Source organism: Thalia democratica, chromosome 6 (genome assembly GCF_965202585.1).
Source record: "Thalia democratica chromosome 6, ktThaDemo2.hap1.1, whole genome shotgun sequence".
NCBI lineage: Eukaryota > Metazoa > Chordata > Thaliacea > Salpida > Salpidae > Thalia > Thalia democratica.
In genome coordinates this window covers 25,305,009-25,326,714 of record NC_139170.1, presented here as the reverse complement: position 1 = coordinate 25,326,714, position 21,706 = coordinate 25,305,009, and the positions used below count along the sequence as shown (strand labels likewise).

Genomic DNA, 21,706 nt, shown 5'->3' with positions numbered 1-21,706 from the left:
ACCAAAACTTTAGATCCAAATACTTAAAGAAATTTAGGCCAAGTCTTGTTTTATGTCTTTCAGTTATAAAATTTAAATTTTTTGGAAACCTTGTATTGTGTGAATAAACAGAACTAGCAATTGTAAATCTATTGTGTTCTACATCAGACCCTGTTATAGTATTACGAATCAACTTACAAATTTTAAATTTATTCACATCTTTTAATTTCACCGCACCAGTTTTTTAAAACATGGGTTTGTTGTGGTCAGGACATGCTAACGACAAACATACCTGATAATATTTTTGCATACAAATAATTAGTTTTTAATAACATATTGTAACCTATATATAGATAACTTAAATTATAAACTTGACTTATACTAAATAATCTTACTCAATATTTAGGGCTACTTTATATAAAACTAGGCATGACAATGAATTTACCTGTTGTATTAAAGAACAGTTGCGAACACTAACAAATATATAACTAACATCATACTTTAGTAACTACTTTAAATGTAGTCAAAACTTTACACACCAATCAATCTAACAGGACTATACTTTAAGAATGTATGAAACAAAATAAGAATCAACTACTTTGGGTTTAAATAAAAATTAATATAGAAAGTAACATTGTTAAACAAACATTTTAAATAAAACAAGAAAACAATATATGTGTTTATTCAACATGAACAACATCTTTACTGCAGCAGGCTGTGGCTAGGATCCCCCACAGCTTTCTGTGGCTGATTTATATAGCAGCCTTCTTAACTTTTTGCAACATTGCATCAGTAATTTTTGGTCTGCACTTTATTTTCTCATTTTTCAACTGTATTAAACTTGCACCCGTAATAAACTTGACATTGCGAGCTTTCTCTTATCTGCTTGAGTGAACTTTTAGCTCAAAACTTCCAACCAAATCTAAACAGTAATCAAGTGCAACTTGATATCCGGTTACAATATGCAACCCACTACACTGTAAAACTATGGAAAATCAAAAATTAAGGCTGGCTTACACCAGTTGTGCTGGAGTTTATTTATTTTATCTTAATATGTGTCTTATTTTTGTTTTTTAAGTTATCTTTAAAATGATTTAAAAATTTTCGAAAAATGATACAAGTAAATTTTGAAATTAATTATGATATTCAACATTAGGTTTACTTATTGATTTCACTCTTTTTCACTATTTTGTGATTTAGTGGCACCTTACTGGTGCATGTCTCTTAAAGTGTGTACCTTTCAATTTCTGTACTTTTTTTCAAGCTATTGTAGAAACTTGGAACTGTTAGTAAATAATTTTGTATATCAAATAAAAATAGAAAAAGTTTCTGTGAATATTATTGAATAATATATGCTCAAATTTTTTATACAATATAACATTTTATAATAAGAGTTTAATTATGAGAAATATTTTTTTTGTATTTATTTTCAGCTCATACTTTAAGCTAATTTCTAGATATTTGAGAAATGTCAAAAATAGTCAAAGAGTCCAAGAAAAAAGCATTTTTGGCTTTTAAAAATGAAGATTATGAATCTGCTTTGACTCACTCACAAGTTAGTGGTTCTTAAATTAATACCATTTACAATTATATGTACAGCTCTTTGAAATAATTTTTAACGTTTAGCTAAGTTTGAACTTAAATAATTACTTCTAAATTAAAATGATATTGTTTATTACTTACTTCCAAGTATATATCAGGGTTGCTTTACACTCAGGTTGACTTAGAGTCAGTATGACTGAGGTAAATTTAGGCTAGTTTTTTTTTGAAAAAATAAGTTGACTTAGACTAGTTTGAACTTTTGCTAAAATATAAGCCTAGTTTTTTATTTTAGTTTTTGTTTTTATTATGTCCTTTTGTTATTGTTTTGTTATTTTAAAATTATTGACAGTAGTTTCTTTTAGTCTTTGGGTTAAATATTTTTATTTTCATTACTCCCAAAAACTTAGACTGATTCAGGCTAACTTGATGTAACTAAGACTAGTTTTTGGTCACTCAGGTTGGTTTTTTTCTCCAAGAGTGGAAAGCCTGATATAATAGTATAAGTTTATATATATAAGTTTAATGTATCATATTCATAACAAAAATATTTTATTTATTTCATTAGTGTATATCATTAAATTTTATTTTACTATCTGATTGTGTATAAAATTTTTATCTTTTAGAAAACTAAATTTTATTTAACAAACTGTCATAACTTTCTTATAAAGTTCTATGACCAAATTAGTAGGAGACACTAGGAAATATTAAACTTTTTGCATTCAAAGCAAAAAGGAGTCAATAATCTTAAGTTTACAATTTACACTGTGATTAACTTTTCCAATTTTTTTTATTTTCTTTACTGGATTTTCCTATGTTAGGAATTTCAATTGAGTATTTTCTGTTTGACTTAAATTTTGTTTAGGTTTTTTTTTCAATTTACTTCAAAACTTTTTAATACATTAGATAATCAAATAGATTTGTAGGGTAGTGGGTTTTATAATTTTTTCTCGCAACTTAATGTTTTCTTGGTTGTTTATGGTGTTAATACATCAGGTATTTTTAGCTCTGTAATCTAAGAATCTTTCAAAAAACTTATTAAATCTTACATTATTTGATATATACTAACATGGTAGTTTTAGCATTTCTGATTTATTTAAGGTTGGTTTGATGCTTTTGGTCTTAACCTATTTACATGCTGAAACATCTAAAGTAGTCTGAATGCCTTTCTCCGGTGTGCATTTTCTTGTGGCTTTCCATATTTTTTTTCTGCAAATGACTTGCTGCAGGTTTTGAATTAAAAAGGTTGCTCTTTGTTTAACCTTGTGTTTGCTACAGAAATGCAGTTTTTCTATGAAAAAAATTGTTGCAGTATTTGTAAAGAAATTTTTCAGTTTTGCATGCTGCTCCTTTAAGTGCGTCACATGATCATGCTTCTTATTGAACACTAGCAGGGTTGCCACTTGGTCAGGAAAAGTCAGGAAATCAGGAAAAGTCAGGAAAAATGAAAAAAAAAGACGTAAGTCAGAAAAAGTCAGGAAATTTAATAAAATTAAAAAAAAGCCAGATTTTGTCAGTTTAAATTTACAAAATTCCTTGTTTTCCAAAGCCTTCAAATGGTAAAAATTAATTAAAAGTCCTTTAAAGTCAGAAACAAATTCCAAAATTTTCCTAGAAATTTACAAAAATGTTTAATTTTATTTCCAATGCCTTCATCTGGTATAAATTAGTAAAATATCCTTTATAAAACTGCAGAAATTTTCTATTAACATATTGAACAAGTACCCTACTTGAACAAGCAGATTTTGTAAGCTTTTTAGTATTGATGATCTGTAGCAAGGACACTTCCATAGTGAAACTGTGATATATACACAAAAGTTTATCTAGCATAACTTAGAATCAAAGTGTTTGTTGTTTAAGTCAATAATTGAGTTCTTTATAACTGAGCAGTTAGTTTAGTATTTTAAATAACAAGTTAAGGCCATAGGGGGGGTCCAACATTTTTTTTTTTACAAAAATTAACTTGAGCTTTTATATAAAAGCTTTAAGTACAAACTATAGTCCAGTTTTTATAGAATTAAAAAATATCATTTAACTTTTGAGATATTTAACTTTTTGTAAAAATTTTCCAGTATAAACGTATGGACCGCAAATTTTTTGGGGTCAATTTTCTCGGAAATTTAAAAATTCACTAAGAATCTATCTCCTCCTTCATTTTTCAAGCAATCTTCTTCAAGTTTTCAGGAAACGTTCCTTATAACAAAAGGAAAAAACGTTACTTTAGAATTTTAGTAATTTAAAAAAATAAAAATTTTATCACAAAAATTGAAAAAAAAATTTTACAAAAATTTTTTCAATTCCAAAGTAACGTTTTTTTGTTATTGTATAAAGATTAGACTGTAAAAGTTTAAAGAAGATTGTTCAAAAAATGTAGGAGGAGATAGATTTCAAATGAAATAGTCTTTTTTCGCTTATTAGTTTTCCCTTCCCACAGGGAACCTGTTATGCGGCCTGACTTTGACTGGTCATATCTCAAAAAATAATTCGAACTTTTTAAAACAATAAAAATCATCTTGAAGCTTAGAAAGAACTCTGTAAAATAAGATCAACTTGTAAAAAACATGGTTTACCCGCCCCCCCTATGGCCTTAATGTGTATACTGAAGAGAAATGCAGACCAGATTAAGTAAACCATATCTTCATTAGATAAAGAGGTTGAAGTGCTAATAAAAAACGGAGAAAATAAATTTTAGTATATACATTAAAAATAAATAGTATTTAATCAAGTTCTATATTGTTTTAATGTTTTAACTGTAAAAGTTTGTTATTGTTTTAAGGTTTTAGTTGTGAAAGTTCCTTATTGATTTAAGGTTTCAATTGTAAAAGTTCCTTATATGTTGTTTCGTTTATCTAGATACATTTATGCTAGGAAATGCTAAAAAATTGTGTCTTTTTTCAGACAAGCTGTGTTTATAAGGTAAATAAAACAAGTATTTTGCTGATAGAGCTGTTTATTACAAACATCAATCATACACAGATGGTTTAAGTGATGTACTGGAAGTTTGATGATAGAATTCAGCAGAAAACTGTTGTTTTTAACCTGTATTAAAATTAGATTGAAAGCTTAATATAGTTTCAAGTGATAGATTATGTATTTTAGAATAAGTTTAATTTAAGAGTTTGATTTAGAAAAGTCAGGAAATTTTTCTCAGCTTGATCAGTGGCAACCATGCATTAGGTTCTTATATATAGTAATTTTGAAATAGTTTTATTTTACACTACTTTGAAATGTACACAAGTGAATTTTTGGAAATACCGAACTATTTCTTATTAACATTTGGAAGTTATTTGATTGTTTGTGGATTTTTAAAAGTGTAAGTTAGTTTAAGGTTACAAAACTGCTTGTTACTACTGATATTTTTATTTCTACTTGTTGAAATAAAAGCCCTTAATGATTATATTATCTGTGAATTCGTTTTGTTAAAATAAAATTGGAAAAAATATTTAAAACTTTATTTTGAAATAATAATAAGCTTTCTATTTCTAGCAAGACTATTTAAGGAAACAAAATAAACAAATAAAAAACCTAACTACACTAGCAGGGTGTCTAGAAATAAATTTTTTAATCAAAAAAAAGTTTATGAATTGTTAATCAGAATATATTAACAAATAAAGTTTCTTTAAGCTATAACAATTTCATTAAATTTTTTTTAGATGTTAAATTAATTATTACTAAAGTACTTTCTAAAAAAGAATGCATTCAAATATAGTTTGTTTTTAAACTATGTAGAAAAATAGCTACTTTATGATTTTAAGAATATACTACTTTATAATTAGTTTTGATTTTTTATTTATTTTTAATCAGTTAGTTTTTGTGTAATGTAAGGCTTGGCAGCTGAAGGAGCTGCCATAACTTGAGGAGGTGGTCTATAAATTGGTTCTTTACGATATTGCTTTCCTACCTTCCAAGCTTTAGGTTGAGATTGTACTTTCTTACGATTATCATTAGTCTGCAAAATAGGCTTCACTAAATTTATGTTTTTTATTAAGTAAAAGTCACTTTGCAATTTAAATGCTGAAACTAAGTTATATGTACATTTTTTTATGTTAAGTTTGATTTAGTTTTGAACAATAACTAAAATATAATTAACCTTTTTGGGGTAAAAAATTTAAATAAAAAATGTCAAGAAATACATTGCATTTTTTTATTAAGTAGAAAATTTTTCAAAACACACTTATCAACTACTGTTGTGTTTAACTAAGCTATAAAATAACATGTATAAAAGCTAGATAATGGATATGTCATAATGGTTTTCATAGCTTTTTATTATTATCATTTACGTTTATATAGTTTTAAAACCTGATGTATCTACTTCATTGTAATATCTTTTTACCATTTTAAGTTTTCTATTTACTTACTAATGCTTAAAAGTCTTGTGTATTTAATTTTCACTAAATTTTTTATCTAAACAGTATTTCTTCCACATTTTTTATTTAAACTCATTATGACGTATCAATTATCTAGCTTTTATACATGTAAATTTTATTTTTTTATAGCTTAATTAAACACAACAGTAGTTGTTAAGTGTGTTTTGAAAAATTTTCTACTTAGAAAAAGATGCAATGTATTTGTTGACATTTTTTATGTAAAACATGATTAATATTTTTTTTCTGTAGCTGAAAATTTGAGATTATAAGCAAAAAATGTATATGTATAGATTTTAAAATTATATTTAGAAGACTTATTAAAAAATTTTAAAGTGCAATTTATTCTTTAATTAAGTTTGGCCTCAAAGTTTCACTTAAGACAACATATATGTGTAAAATAGAGCAAGTTTACAAACAGCTTAAAGTGATATGCATAAGAAGGAAATATAGTATTAATTTAATGAATTGTAACTTTACTTATTTTATCATTTGTGCTGTGAGTTAAGCTATTTTTCCTTTAAACTTATATGTTGAAAACTTATTGTATAAAAATGTATTTTAATTATTTCTCATTGATTGATCTTTTACTTTACAGATTAAGCTAACAAATAAAACTGTAAGATAAAAAAGAACTTTTTTTAAAGAGTCAATATTGTAGCAATAACTCTAACTTAATTTAATTTTTATATAGATCACTACTATTGTTTTAAGCATTAAAAAAGTGAGCATACACTAAGTTAAAAAATTATGACCCAAAATTGTTACTGTTAATAAAAGTACCTTTTTCTTTTTTAAAGTTTTAGTTTTCGAAGCTTTAGATTTTGAAAAATTATTTTTTGACTTTGTTACTTTCAACTTTGACTTGTTTGTCTTTATTTTAATTGTTTTCTTGCAAAGTTTGTTTAAGCCTTTATGCTTTCGCTCGTTTTTAGAGTTTTTTTTCTGGTTCATTTGAGCGATTACTCCTACCCACCAGTTTCTGCTCTGGCTCTTGCTTGCTCCAATCTTTTTTATAGGAATCTTTCCATGAGGTGTTGCTGACTTTTTTTTTTGAGTAGGCATTTTGAAGTAGTTAAGTTAAGATATATTTTAGTTTGAAAAGGTAAGATTAATCAGTTGTTAAAAAGTTGCTATGACAACAGTTATTTTTGAATTAAATTGAATAACTTGTTTAAAAACGCTCATGTTTAGAGTTAGACAAGTTTTTATTCGTAAAATATCTTTCCAAAATCGGTTCAGAACACATAGTCAAATGATTTTGTGTTTTTTAAAGGTTTCATGTAAATAGATGATAACTAAAAGGTTTTATATGAGGAATCTTTTGATTAAGTATTTTGTTTGGAAATATAATATAGCACAATTATAAACTTATAATAAAACAGGTGGTAGCGATTTTTTTATTGTATGTATTAATTTAAAGTATTCCAAGTTCTAACTACATTGCATTAGAAAGCTTCATAAACAACTCCCTAAAATTGTGTTACTAGTTTAAGACAGAGAAGCGTGTGTAAGTTTTTTTAAAGCAAGTACTTCTTAAATTGTTGTTGCTTAGTATAACGCTTTATAAGAAACTGTTGTGCGTAATTAAAAGTTTATGTATTTTCAAAAACTCAATATACTTTCATTTAAAAAAAATGTCTAAACTAAACTGTTCTAGATATACAGCATTTTTTTAAGTTGTTAAGACCATACGGGACAAACTTTTATTAACTTCAATGATGTGCTTTTGATATTAAACATAATATAAATAAATAATTATTGTAGTTGTAAAAAAGTGATAGAAGATGATATAAATTTTATCAAGATGCAATTTGAAACAGCTAAAACCTTTTGTAATAACTGTTAATTATTTTACCCAATAAACGACTCTCTTTTTTTTTAGTTACTTTAAGCAGGATTTCGAAACTTCCAAAAATAAAGAATTTTGAATACTAAAAAACTTTCGTTTGTTGTAACTTACAATGTAATGCTCGAGTAATTGCGTGACGATTCACTCACAGAAATCTTGCAACTATGGTTAAAGCCACTCGACATAGAGAATTAGTAAAATTTCTTAACGGCTGTTGCGAAACAGCATTTAAGAGCGAGTGTGGCGAGAGATGATAATTTTGATTAGCTTCGAATTTAACTTGGTCATTTTTCGTGAGAGCATTTTTCTTCTTCGCATTTCTTAAATTTTGTTGCTAAACAATTTTTATAGTTTAGATTAGTTTTATACAGTAATCTCAAATCGTACTAATAGATTTGTTTTAGATAGTTGATAAAGTTATCACTTTTCCACTAAAGACGAAAACATTGGCGAAAGCCTACAGAGCCGAAGGCTGGACATTCGTATGCCTTGAGGCAAGCTCAAGTTAGTTGGTATGATCAAACCTTATGCAAAGAGAATCTTTTCCACTAAAGAGAATCTTTGGTCGAGTTATACTCTTGAAAGGACCACTACTTAAATAAGGAAACTGCTTTCAGAATGAATTACTAAAATATTTTTTTATTTGTTTTAAATACTAAATCAACAATTTATAAGGTGTTGAGCAACTAATGTTGTTTCACTAAGTCGGTCTTAAGTAGTTAAGTTTTAAGTTACTTTAGTTATGAACGCTTCAAGTGACTGCTCTTCAATATTGAAGACTGTCTTCAAGTGAATTACCGAGATAAGAAATCAGTTTAATTATGCTCTTCAGTGACCTACAAACCCTTCTTTGTATATGAAAGTTATTTTGTTTCGTTACACTTTTTGTATTGTAAAATAAACTTGAGTGATGAGTTACAAAAGCCGTTTGTATAATTTTAGTTCTGAAAAGCAAATTATTGTATTATTGGACCTAGTTTTTTATAGATTATTCTTTGAGTACCTATTATGTATTATTAAGATTACCGACATGTTTGCTTTAGCATAAACAGCTGTTTGCTTTTAGTGTAGCTCTATTAACAAGAGGGCAACGACGTTATCAGCGTCAAGCTTCTCTAAGATGCTTACTAAGCACGTCACGCTTACGCAGAACACTTATAAGACTTAAAGTACTAGTAAACCTACTTAGTCAAGTTATCCCGAGTCAAACACTATAACTAGACAATATTGTCAAGCTTTTAACCATAAAAAAAAGTGTTAATAACCGCTAAGCTTATAGAATCTTCATAATGACTCTGGTTAAAAAAAGAGTCCTTCTGGATTTTTAATTTAAAACTATGTATCACAGAAATGTTGTATATATTTGAAATACTACTATTGAACTAGCAAAAGTAATAATTGTGAACGATTTCAGTATAAAATTCAAGCTAAAGTTATCTAATGTCAAAACAATTTTATTATTATAATCTTCTGTTTAAAAACTTTTATGCTATTTTTAAGCACTTAATATTTTTGTCTTTCGAGAGGTATGTTACAGTCTTATGGATTGTCTTTTTTGTATGTAGCAATACTTTTTATATTCAGATATGAATCTTGTAGTTTTAGCTCTTAAGTAATTGAATACTATATTCTATTTTAGACCTAACTTTTTAGATTGAATTTTGATTGACTACACGCAGTCTGAATTTTATTTTGTTTATAACAAAATAAAATTTTTTGGGTTATGTTCTTTTCCATAACTCTATCTTTAAACTCTGTCTCTGATTATGTAACTTATTGATTTGTACTTTTAATTAACGCTAAAAGATACTTAATGGTTCAGGTAAAACTATTAGTTAATGTGTCTTTATAAGCTAACTTCGCTGAGGTGTTCAGAAATTATGTTTTTTAAAATCAGGACAGTTGAAACGAATCTGCAGTGAAACCTTGAACGAATCTGCTCTGCTTTAATTTTCTTAAAATAGTGCTTTTGATTTATACCCTTTTCATTATCTAAAACTAAGAACAAAATCTATACATACTGGTCTAAGTTTTTAATATTTGACTATCATTACCTCATGAGTTTTGTTAATATGACTAAAGCATAATCAATAATAAATTTGGTCGATCCCTTGATAAGTTGTATTAACAAATGATTTGTTCCTAAATTTGTAAGAAAATTTTACCATTGTATGATTTTAGTCATGAATACTTTTTATAGTAAATTTTTCAATATTAAGTTTATTTGCGTATATAACTAAAGTAAATTGATTATCTATCTAAAATTTAGAATGCATTAAACTATGATGCTTCTAATCACGTATGTTTGCTGATTGCCGGCGGATGTTTAGCTGAACTTGGCCAACAAAGTGAATCGTTGGAAAAATACAAGAAGGCGCTAGAAGACAATTCAAAGCAAACCGAAACATATAAGGGCATAATTCAGCTGTTTTGTAAATACTGGACAGGAGTTTTGTCTTTAGAAAACCTTGAAATTTTATCAAAGGCATACAGCTGTCTTATACAAAGTGTTTCAAGGTGAGTTATTTCTTTGTTTTGATGTTACAGTAATTTTAAAACTTTTAGGTAAATTAAAAAATTTATAGTAACGAAGCAGACAAAAAAGAAGGTTACACTGTTGGCTTGTTAAACACACTAAAACAACAAAACAAAATATCAGAGTTAGTTCTTCTTTTAGAAAATGCTCTTTTGGAATTTCCAGAAAATATCGAAGTTAAAGCTAAAGCTATTGAGGTCTTTTATGAAAACTTGAATCAAATTAATTCTTCAAACAAAACTTGGGTTCGTTTTTCTTTAAAAACTCCTATAAAAACAAGTGGCTTAACCTAGTTTTAGTTTTAAGTTTATAAAACAAACGCTTAATTAAAAAGTTATAATAAATGTTTTTCATTTGGTCAGTAAGTGTCATAATTTGTTTGATTTTTTAAAACTTGAGTGCTTGTTAATTTTTTGATAATTTTTTTCTTCTTCACAAGAAGTTACATGTGCAAAATATTATGAAAATAATTCTGTAAAACTTTAATATTCAATGATAAATTTTAAAAATTTATCATTGAATCTTTCTCCTTTTTTAGTCGAGAACTTTGATTGCAACCTTTAAAGCAAAAAGTACGCAAAACTTTAATATAGTATTTTATTTAACGTTAATTGTCGATCATCTCGAATTTAAAAAGTACTTCCTCTGTCCGCACTGACTACTTTACTAAAAGTTTAAACACTTATTTTCAGAAAGAATCATATTTAAATGAACTATTGTTTAAAAGTTTCAGCTTAATATAAATATAACGCTATAAAAACAAGTTAAAATTAAGTTTTAATATTTTATAATTTATACTTTTCAAAAGATTACGATATAAAAATAAAAAAACATAACTTGTTTATAAATTTTTCCTGGTTCGTATTGTAAAAGGAGCTTTTTATAATATCTTACATTCTATTTTTTTTAACTAGTAATGAAGCTTTACTTTGAAATAAAATAATCTGTTATAAAAAACCTACTCACTATGAAAAAATGTCAAATTAATTTTTATTCTCTACGTTTTAACATGAAAAATATTCTTGACTATTTTGATTGACTTAATATAGCGTCTATACCGGAGATTGGCAGCCTTTTATAAGTTTCCGGTAAATTTTCTTAAAAAAAGATGCTCGCGGGCAGTAGTAATTTAAACAATTGTAATTATTTTAATAATGGCAACGCATGGTATTTTTATTAGGAGCTACGGAAAGTTTTTAAGTATTTAAAAAACCTCTTAATTTGATAACAGTTATAACAAATCATATGTAAAAAAAGTTTGTTTGGCAAAAAAAAGGACTTAAACAGTTTTGAAACATTATGTTAAGTTTTTTATTTTTTCAGGTGGAGCATTGCTCTATCCCACACGACCTCTCCTGATAAAAACTAATATTTAAAACCAAAAACGTAATCAAGTATTCACTAGTAACAACTGTTTATTAAATTAAAGGCTGAATTGTTTTTAACAAAATAAAACACTTTTATGCTTTAAAAAGTGTGTTTTTAGCTAAAAAGTACAACGCTGGCCACCCCCAGCTCTAGACCGAAACAAAGGTTTCTCGTGACTATGTCTAACTGATAAAGTCCTAACAAGGACGAAACCGGTCGTAAATTGTCTTTGAAACTATTGTTTTTGGTCGCGCAATGGAGTTTAGTTCTTATTAAACTATTTTAGAAATAACTTATCAAAATAGTTGCTTTATAATTACTTAATCATACTAAATAATCTTTTTATCAAAACTTTCTGTACTTAAATAAAATAAAAGTTTTATGCAATGATGTATGTACTTATAATATTTAATTAGGTCTCAAGTAACCTATCAACTAAAATTTACTACAAAAATTGGCTTTGTACCTCGTATACCCTTGAACAGTTCTTGTTTAAGTTATGGTACAATAGTTTATATATCCCTGTTTAACTAAAACGGTTCATTATTACTTATTATACAATTTTTTTTTACAATAAAAATATTACAAATAACTTCTAACATATAACTTTTATGATCTATTTAAGTATTTAATCCAGTTTTCTTTAATTCTACCGTTTTTTCGATTTAATATTTTAACTTTATTTTGACATATAAGTTTAGTTTATATTTTGTTTTATTAAAAGATAATGAAATGTGCCAAAAAAGTATCAATGCTTTGTTCTGAACTGTCTAAAGTTGAAAAGGCGTTTGATATTTTATTAAAAGTTTTGAATCTAAGTTCTGAAAAAACTAAAGTTCAAATAGAAGATGTTGTTGAAATTTGCTTGAAGCTGTTCTCACAAGTACCTGCAGCAAGCGATTGTGCTTTTGAAATATCTGTTCAAAGTTGTTAGTATACTTATACCTTCTTTTACAGGCGCGAATTCTATTTTAAAATATGTTTTGTTTCGTCTAATTTATTAGTTTTTGTATAAGAATCTGTTAAAATGGTTATTAAAAAAAGGTTTTATTTTTAGTAAACGAATTAACTATAATATATATTAATGCTTAATGCTTAAATAATTCAATATAAATAAAAACTACCATGAAAAGTTTGGAAAAGCTGTAAAATATTTATTAACATTTTTATTTAATTGTTATTAATGGTACTAAAGTAAAACAACATTTTAGTTTGAAGTTTATATTAATTAGTTCAAATAGGAATTTTTCTTTGTTTATAAAACATTTAGTTTTTTGTATTCATGAAGTTTTGTAATTAACAAGTGAGTTGCTGTAAAAACTTTTAGTTAAGAAGACTTCGTAACATTTTATATGTGAATTAGTTTTAACTTATCTTTAAAAGTTTTTAGCTAAGCTAGGACTATGTTTTTTGTGCAATATATATTTTTAAAATTTGTACATTAAAACACATATAATTGTAATGATTTAATCGTTTTTAAATTAAAAACAGCCGAATTTATTTTTGACCCGTGTCTTTTCGATTCTTACGAAGGAAAATACAAAAACTATATAGAAGCACTAAAGCTAATCAATGAAAATGAAACTGAAAAAGCAAATAAAATTCTAAAATCTAGCTGGTACAAATTTGGGAATTTTATAAACCTATGGGAAAAACTGAGTGATATGTACATAAAACAAAAAAAATATGGAGTAGCTGAAAATATCATAAGGTAATTTCTTGTTATTTTATCGTTTTGAAAACCAAATAGTACTTTTAAAACTAAAAATTTTAGGTCTGGATTAGAGTTACACAAAGAATTAGAAAAAAGAAATAATCCAACTTACTTTAATATTTCGTCGTTAAATGATATAAAATTTCAGTTATCTTTCAAGCTAGCATTTTGTTTGTCTAAATCAGAACTTAATGTATCTAAGGAAAAAGCTGTGTCGATTTTAGTAAAAGTTAGTTTAAGTAAATTCATTGCATTATACTTTTTTAATTTGTAACAAACGATGACTAAAAGTTTATATTAGCTGAAATTCGTTTGTTTAGTTAAAAATAGTTACGTTGTATTGTTGTTTTGAAGCAGTATAAGTAAAAATTAAGCAAATCTTAACTTAGGAGTTCTACTATAGAATGTATTATATATTAACGTTTGGCCTAAAAATATCAATATTTTTTAAAGTTATTTAGTATAGTGTTAAAAATTTTTGTTTTAATAATTTATAATTTAGCTTTTAATAATTAAAAAGTATTAATCAAAACAAAAAGTAACACTAGTTGGTAAAGTAGTTTTATTTGAAGTGTTTATTATTTTTATTATGTATTTTTACTTTGTACTCTTTCTCATGCAATAAATTGTACAAAAACTTTGAACATTAATTATGTTAGTTAAAAAAGACACTAATAAAACTACATTAGTATTATTTTTAATATACTATAATGTTTATTTTTTATATTGAGTAATCAGGAAGTTATATAACTATAGAATATTGATTAATATATATTTTTTTCAGAATTTGATCATGTTTTAATATAAAAGTTTTTATTTCGATGTAATAACAACTAGTAAACAACTAAATAACTAATTAATTCTTTACTTAACTATACTCCTAGTAAATACGACATAAAAATTTTTCATTTATTAAAACAGTTATTACTAACGTTAATTTTATTGATCTAGAGACCATAAGAATTTAATTTTTTTAATGTAAAAGTTTAACACTTTTATATAAAATTTATTACAAAACTAATTTGTTTTAGATACTCTCACTCAATTCAAAGTATAATGAAAAAGTTTATCTGAATATCATTAAAACCTTGGTCGAACTGAACAAACATGAAGATGCTGAAAAATATATTAATATTGCAATAAGCGAATACGGGCTAAATTCAGAGTTAAATTTTTACAGAATAAACCTTACTTTTAAAGTATGTTTTTAAAAAGTTCTTAATAGTCATTAATTTTGTTTAAAACTTGTTTGTTATTTAAATGTTATAAATTTAGCAAGTTTTAGAACTTTGTTTTGTTTTTTATATTTTTTTACCTAACACTCGTAGAACTGTTTCAAAATATAGTGCTTGTTTTTTTAAATTCATTAGCAGGCTCCCACTGAGTAAGTAAATTACCTTTTATTTTAACTTAATGAATGTCATCTAAATTATGTCTGAAACTTGTATAGATTATTAAGGTGTTTTTTATAATACTAGCACTTTAGTATCACTTATTCTTCACTTTTACAACTTATCTAAAAGTTTAATTATTTTGAAAAATTTAAAATAAAGAAAAATAGTCTTTAGAGTTTATTAGTGGCACTCTAATAATAAACATTGTCATATTATTTCTTTTTGCTTTACGAATGTTCTTTATTTTTGAAAAGAGCGAGCTTATTGTATCTACGTTTGATTTAATAATTTGTTACTTGTAGTAAATTCTACGTGTCATGGTAATCTTTAAAATACACGCTAAAGACTTTGATAACCAGCTAAACTTAGCTAAATATTATCAGTAAAATTGTATAGAACTATAAATCGAGAAGTTATTATAAAAAGTACACAAATAGTTTTCACCGATACAGTAGATCAATATAAAATAGTTGTTATTCTGGATGTAAGATATCATAAACGTTGTATATTAACTTAGTTTAAAGTAAAATCTACAGTCAAAAAAAGTAAAACTCATGTCTGATATTTTTTTAAGCTATCAAATTTTGTAGCAGATTACTGAAATAAAATGTAGTTTTAGAAAGTTACAGTTGATTAATAAAAAAAGCTCGAAAACAAGAATTTTAAATTTAGTGCATCAAACTAAAAAAAATGCTTGAAGTTATTACGTACTGTAAAGTACAGGGTTGCCAAAAAATCTGGAATCCAGGAAAAATCTGGAATTTGAAAATTTAGGCTAAAAAAGACCTTGAATTTTAGGAATTTTGAAAGAAACCTGGAATTTTGAGTAAAATCCACTAAAAAACCTGGAGTTTTAAACAACTTTTAAAAGTTAAGTAGTAAAATTTCGATTTGACACAAAAGATCTATCGTATAGCTATAGATAAAGTTTTTTTTGTCATCATCAAATTTTTTTAATATTAAAAAACACATTTAACGAAGCTTTAAGATATCTTTTCAATGTCATTATACTATTTAACATAGGTTTTTTACCTTAAACTTAATTTAAAACTAAAAATAGACCCTAAAATTTGTAATTTTAAAACCCTGGAAGAAATTTTGAAATCATGGAAAAAATTTGCCAAAAACATTTGGCAATCCTGAAAGTATTTGAAATAGATAAATTTATACATTTTACTTACTTTATTAACTATAAGTTAGTTAGGTACTAGACAATAGATTTATAATTTGTTCCATAAAAAATACGTGTTTGTTAAAATTTTGAAAAAAAAAAGTCAAATAAAACAGAGGGGAAATGTTGAATTAGCCTTAGAAGAATCAAAGCAACTTGTCAATACAGACGATAGTTCGTACTTAGCTCATTTTTTGTACGGAAAAATAATGTGGTACGCAGACATTGAAAACAGAAAAGACAGAACAAAGTGCTTTACATCGTTTTTTAATGTTGGTAGTGTTTTAACCAGTTTGTTTGACTAGAAAAAACATAAAAAAGAATATGTACTACTTTTAACTTATAATAACAATGTTCAATATGTTACGAACACAATAAAGCAATATATTCACGTATTAGTGTTTAATATTAAATATATACTGTTAAAAAAGTATTTAAAAAAAGCTATAATGTTTTTTGTAGTGTACGTGCATGGGAAGTTTTTGCTTTGTAAAAAAAAGTTATGAATAATAAAGTATACAATTTACCTTATTTTATGTTCAGAAAGTACTTCCTAACCCTATTAACAAATAAAAATTTAAATTAACTAAAAAGTACATCCTAACTAAGTTTGTAGTAACTTTATATGCAGTTATATTTATCAATTCTACAAAAACTCTCTCTTTGTCAATTTTTCTTTGTCTTAAAAATTTCAGGGTCTTTAATTTAAATAACTTTAAAACCTTTAATTAATCTTATTTTTAGGCAGCCCACAAGAACAAGGAGTTTAATGAAGTGTTCTTATACTTAGGTCATTATTACAATGAAGTAGCAGGAGATAGACAAAGAGCTTTAAAGTCTTATCAGAAAGCTTACATTTTAGCACCTGGAGTAAAAGAAACTGGAATTGCATTAGCTGATATTTTGATACAAACAAGTAAGCATACATATTTAATAAATGCTTGTAAACATTTAGCCTAAGAATTAAAAGTATATTTATATTTTGATGTTTGATAGATTAATTGTTTTAGTGTAAAAAATAACTACATATATTTTTTTATTCTGTTATTGAAAATGTTTTGTTTTGAACTTCAAACTTGAGAATCTGAAAACTGCGATTTAAAGTTATTCTTATTTTACACCATTTAGTTTAGTAAATAATTAAACATTAAGTGTTAGTACAATTTTAGTCTTAGCAGAAGTTTTTTTTAAACAAATTAGTTTTTATTCGTATCTATGTAAAAGGCTAATAAAAAGGTATTTAAAGTTTTTTTTGTCAGAATGGGCATAGGGGGGTTAACACTTTTTTTTTTTTCAAGTTTAGTCTTATTTTTTACATAAATAGATAAGCTACTTGTCACTTTTAACCGCTTGTTAAAAAAAGTAACTTTTAAGATATAAGCGAACAAAGTTAGAGCATTCAATAGGTTCCTTATGGGAGGCGCAAACTAAAAGGGCTTAATTAGACTATTTTACTAAAAATCTATCTTCTACCTTCAGTTTTCTAGAAATTGAAAAAAAATTCAAAGTAATCTTATAACTTTAAAACAACTTGTAAGAAACAAATTTTTTAAATTTTGTAAAAAATAAACAAAAAAAATTGATTGTTTTATATTTTGGTCATAATTTTTTTATGACAATTTAAAAAAAATCTACTCCCTACAAGTTGTTTGTAATAATAAAAAGTACATTTCCTGAAAATTTAAACTTGATTTCTTTAAAAATGAAGGAGTAGATAGACTTTTAGTGATTTTTTTTTAAATTCAGAGAAAATAGCCCTTTAAAATTTTCAATTCCATACGGTTGTATCGGTTTTTTTTTTACAAAACTTGTTATATCTCAAAGTTTAATTGAATTTTTTTCTGTTCTGTAAACACTATCTTATAGTATATACTCTAAGCCAGGGTTTCCCAAAGTGGGCGGTACCGCCCCCCTGGGGGGCAATAATTAGTAAAGGGGCAAAAGGGGGGCGATTTAAAAATTTTGAAACCTACACTAGATATTATTGAGTTGCAGATAAAAAGCAAAAAAAAAACGGTCTTAGGTGTATTTATTAGTAATTTTGAAACTTACACTAGATATTCTTGAATTGCAGATGAAGATAAAAAAAAAAGGTCTTAGGTGTTTTAAATGGTAGTCTTGTTGGAGGGGGCAGTAGCCTATTTAATTTCTTCAAAGGGGGCAATTTGAAAAAAAAAAGTTTGGGAAACTCTGCTCTAAACTTTGAAATAAGAGCCAATAATTTTTTATTTTTAATGTTGCCCTTAATGACTTTATAAAAAATGTTTAATGAAATTTTGTTGAAAAACCAGCTACTAAACTTCAAACATAGCAAAGAACGTTTAAAAATAAAAATAAAAACCAATGTTTTTCAGACAAAGTTGAAGAGGCTATTAAATTGTATGAGGACATAACAACAAGTTTACCTAAAGAAAGTTGCAAGTGGGCTTGGTTGAGACTTGGCTTGTGCTATTTAAAATCAGTAAATCAAGCAGAAAAAGCAGCTAAATGTTTTCTATCTGCTCTTGAAGCTGATAGCAATGACGCGTAAGTCAAATACTGGCATACCCAGGTTTTTTAAATAATTTTCTTAAATGCTTCCGATACAGTTTGCTTTTTTATTTTTCAGATACTATTTGCAACTTAATATAACCAGTATTTATTTTGATCATCATCAACAAAGTTGAGATGTTTTGCGCCATCAATTATAAACAATAAACTTCACCTCGCGACCAACAACAACAGCATCCGAGACGATCTACAACCGGTTTCGTCCTTATTAGGATTATCAGACAGGCATAGTTTCGAGAAACCGCTGTTGATATCTAACCACGCGGGCTATCATCAACAAATGGCGACTGAAGTGAATACTGGTTAAAACTGGTCGAACGAGCGTAGATTATAATATCACAAAAAGCTGACAATGCCTCAAACATTGAGCTGTGAACGATTTAGCCGCGTCAATTTTTCGCTTTTTTACTCAAAAACGGTCACTTCAGTGCTTATGTACTTAAGCCCATTTGGTTAGATATCAACAGCAATTTCTTGCGACTATGTCAGCCTGATGATACCTAATAAAGACGAAACCGGTCGTATACTGTTGATGTTGGTCGTGTAGGCAACTGAAGATTGTTGCTTACTTAATTTATTTGGTACTAATACTCATAATTAAATAAAATACTACTTTATCTAGTTACTTGATGCTATTATAGCTTAGTTTGTACAAATCAGACATACTGTTTGAGAAATGTATTTATTATAAAAAAGAACCACAAAACACTATTATAAAAAGTAAATTTAAAGAATACAATTACTTTTACTATTGTAAGAATTAAAACTTATAGTAATTAAAGTTTAATTGAAAAATATACTGAAAACTTTTACTAATATTAGGACTATATAAAATTTAAATATAACTTGAAATATTTTAAAACAATTAAAGCTTTTTAAAATAAAAACTCTTAAAATTTAAGTAGTCAACATACAACAATAAAATATACATGAAGTTTTTAAAGTAGTTATAAATAAACTTTAAGCACGATCTCAATACAAACTCTATATACTAACAATAATACAAGTCTATATTTTTGTTTTCAATGTTTTTAATGCAATTACATAAGTATCTTCACTCCTCATTCTGATTGCTTAATTTTTTATCATTCAAAATTCTACAATTAACATTCAAATAATAAAATGGCATATGAAAAATGCATTTCATTACAGTCGTGTGGTAAAGTTAAAATTTTATTATCTACTTAACATAATAAATGAATCGATTTAAATAACCACAAATTTATCGTGGTAAAAGTAAACAAAACTTAAGTAAAACTATGCTAATTAGGTTTTTAGTTAGTAGAGTTACTTTACTATTTGGTGTAACTTAGTATTTAATTTAGGATTTCATTTTCGATCATTATGGTCTATGGCTATAAATTTTGCTCTTTTTACATCTTTTTAGAACTTACTAAGTTTTGGAACTTTTTTATTTATTTAAACTTTGTTTGTAAACGTCATAATATCCTAACCCTATTTTAAAAGTTCTTTACTTTGTAAGTTTTTAAGAATTAAGTTTATTACTTTATATTGTTTAGTCTATATCGAAAACGTATGTGTATAATAGAAGATAAAAATAAAAATAAAATAAGTAATTTCTGCATATTTATATTAAGTTCCAAATGGATTTTTAAATGTTTATTTTACAATGTGATATTAAATTCCGATAGTTAATTAACCTACTTAAAAATTTTTATTTAGTAGAAGCTCAAAAAATAAACAGTATAACATTATAAAGTTACTTTTATTACTTTTGTTCGTCTTTTAGTGTCTGTTATGAGTGCTTGGGTGAAAGCTATGTAGCAATGGGTAGCTATACCTCAGCATGGAAAGTATTTAATAAAGCCAAGGAACTAAATCCTAATTCACTATTCTCTGCATATCAAATGGCTTTTGTTAATCAAGTTTGTTTTTAGTTCTCGTTACAACAGCTATTTAAAATGGATATTATAGTACTTTTGAAATTTTTTCATGCGTTATTGAAGTATAAGTTTGAAAGCATCAATTTTAAATAAAGATGTGCATATTAAATATTTTATTTACAACCAGGTTTCGGTGGCAAAAAGTTGCGACCTTTTTAAGTATAATAAAATAGTAAACTGCACATAACAATGTTGCTTATCTATAATGTTACTTAGAAACTTATTCATGCATGAAAATCTAAACAAAAAACTAAAGTGTTACATATTCGAAAATTCAAGCTTATCAGTGCATAATTAGGTAAAATTAGTAGTAATTTTAAAACAAATTTAATTTAATTAGTGTGATGAGTGAAAAAATAAATAAACTGAATTAAGAGCTTAAAAAAATTTAAAGATTATACCTAAAAATTTATTTAAATGGAATTGAAATCTATCTAAAATCGGAATTTAAGCCAAGTATCAACAAAACATTAACAAAGCTCAAAGTCACTAAAAATTAAAAAATATAATTTGTATTAAGTTAATGTAACAGTCAAAATTTAAATAGATTTAAGAACTATCTAAAAAAATGTTTCTAAATATTTAAGCATTATATATTAAATTTTGAACTTGTGATACTTTTTTGTGAACGAATAAACCAAGTTTATTGAACTAATAGTTAAAGTAGTATTAGAGATACAAGTGTTTTTATAAGCGATATATACAGGTTTCTTACTTCCCTGGATTTCCCTAAATTTTTATTTTCTAAAAATAATTGGATTTCCCTGGATCAAGTTGAAAAAACCGTGAAATTTAGATTTACCTGACTTTTACTTTTTTTGCCTAATGCTGGAAGTATTTGTGATAATTGTTTTAGATCAGATAATTTTAATGTTTAACAAAGTTTTTTTGATTTAGAATTTTAAAACTAAAATAATTTAAGGGGATAATATACAGTGTTTTTAAATCTATTTTCTGTTACTTTATATTGTGTAGAGATGAGTAATAAACGGTAAAGTATTTAAGATATAAGAAAAGGTTAATTTTTACTCAATGAGTAGTTCTTTTTTTAAAAATACTGATAAGTGTTGTTTTTGTTTAGAAATTAAAGCATTCTCCAAAGTTAGTTTTTGTTTATTTTTATATTGTTGGTGTAAAAAAAATTTAGGAAACTTAAAAAGTTCAATTTTATTAGCTTTTACCGTTTTAAGTATTTTGTTTTTTGAATATATAAATGTAGTACTTTTATTAAAAGTAAGATAAATGTTGTTAATATTTCTCAGTTATTAGTTTTTTCAGTTTAAAATGGATAGTGCTTATAATTTAGTAAGTCTACCTATGGTATTAAAATTTTAA

At 25.7% G+C, this 21,706-nt stretch overlaps 1 protein-coding gene across 2 annotated transcripts in view; it reads left to right on the top strand.

The window, feature by feature from the left end:
• Positions 1–1,226: 1,226 nt before the first annotated feature.
• Positions 1,227–21,706, top strand: part of LOC145837930 (superkiller complex protein 3-like) — a 41,453-nt gene continuing 20,973 nt past the window's right edge. For both annotated transcript variants that reach the window (XM_082945424.1, XM_082945423.1), the window contains exons 1-11: positions 1,227–1,534; positions 10,004–10,251; positions 10,320–10,515; positions 12,363–12,567; positions 13,130–13,349; positions 13,413–13,581; positions 14,384–14,551; positions 16,034–16,189; positions 16,662–16,833; positions 18,272–18,443; positions 20,218–20,353. In XM_082945424.1, coding sequence (XP_082801550.1) covers positions 1,448–1,534; positions 10,004–10,251; positions 10,320–10,515; positions 12,363–12,567; positions 13,130–13,349; positions 13,413–13,581; positions 14,384–14,551; positions 16,034–16,189; positions 16,662–16,833; positions 18,272–18,443; positions 20,218–20,353 — 1,929 coding nt within the window. In that variant the 5' untranslated portion in view covers positions 1,227–1,447. The remainder of the gene's footprint in view (positions 1,535–10,003; positions 10,252–10,319; positions 10,516–12,362; positions 12,568–13,129; positions 13,350–13,412; positions 13,582–14,383; positions 14,552–16,033; positions 16,190–16,661; positions 16,834–18,271; positions 18,444–20,217; positions 20,354–21,706) is intronic.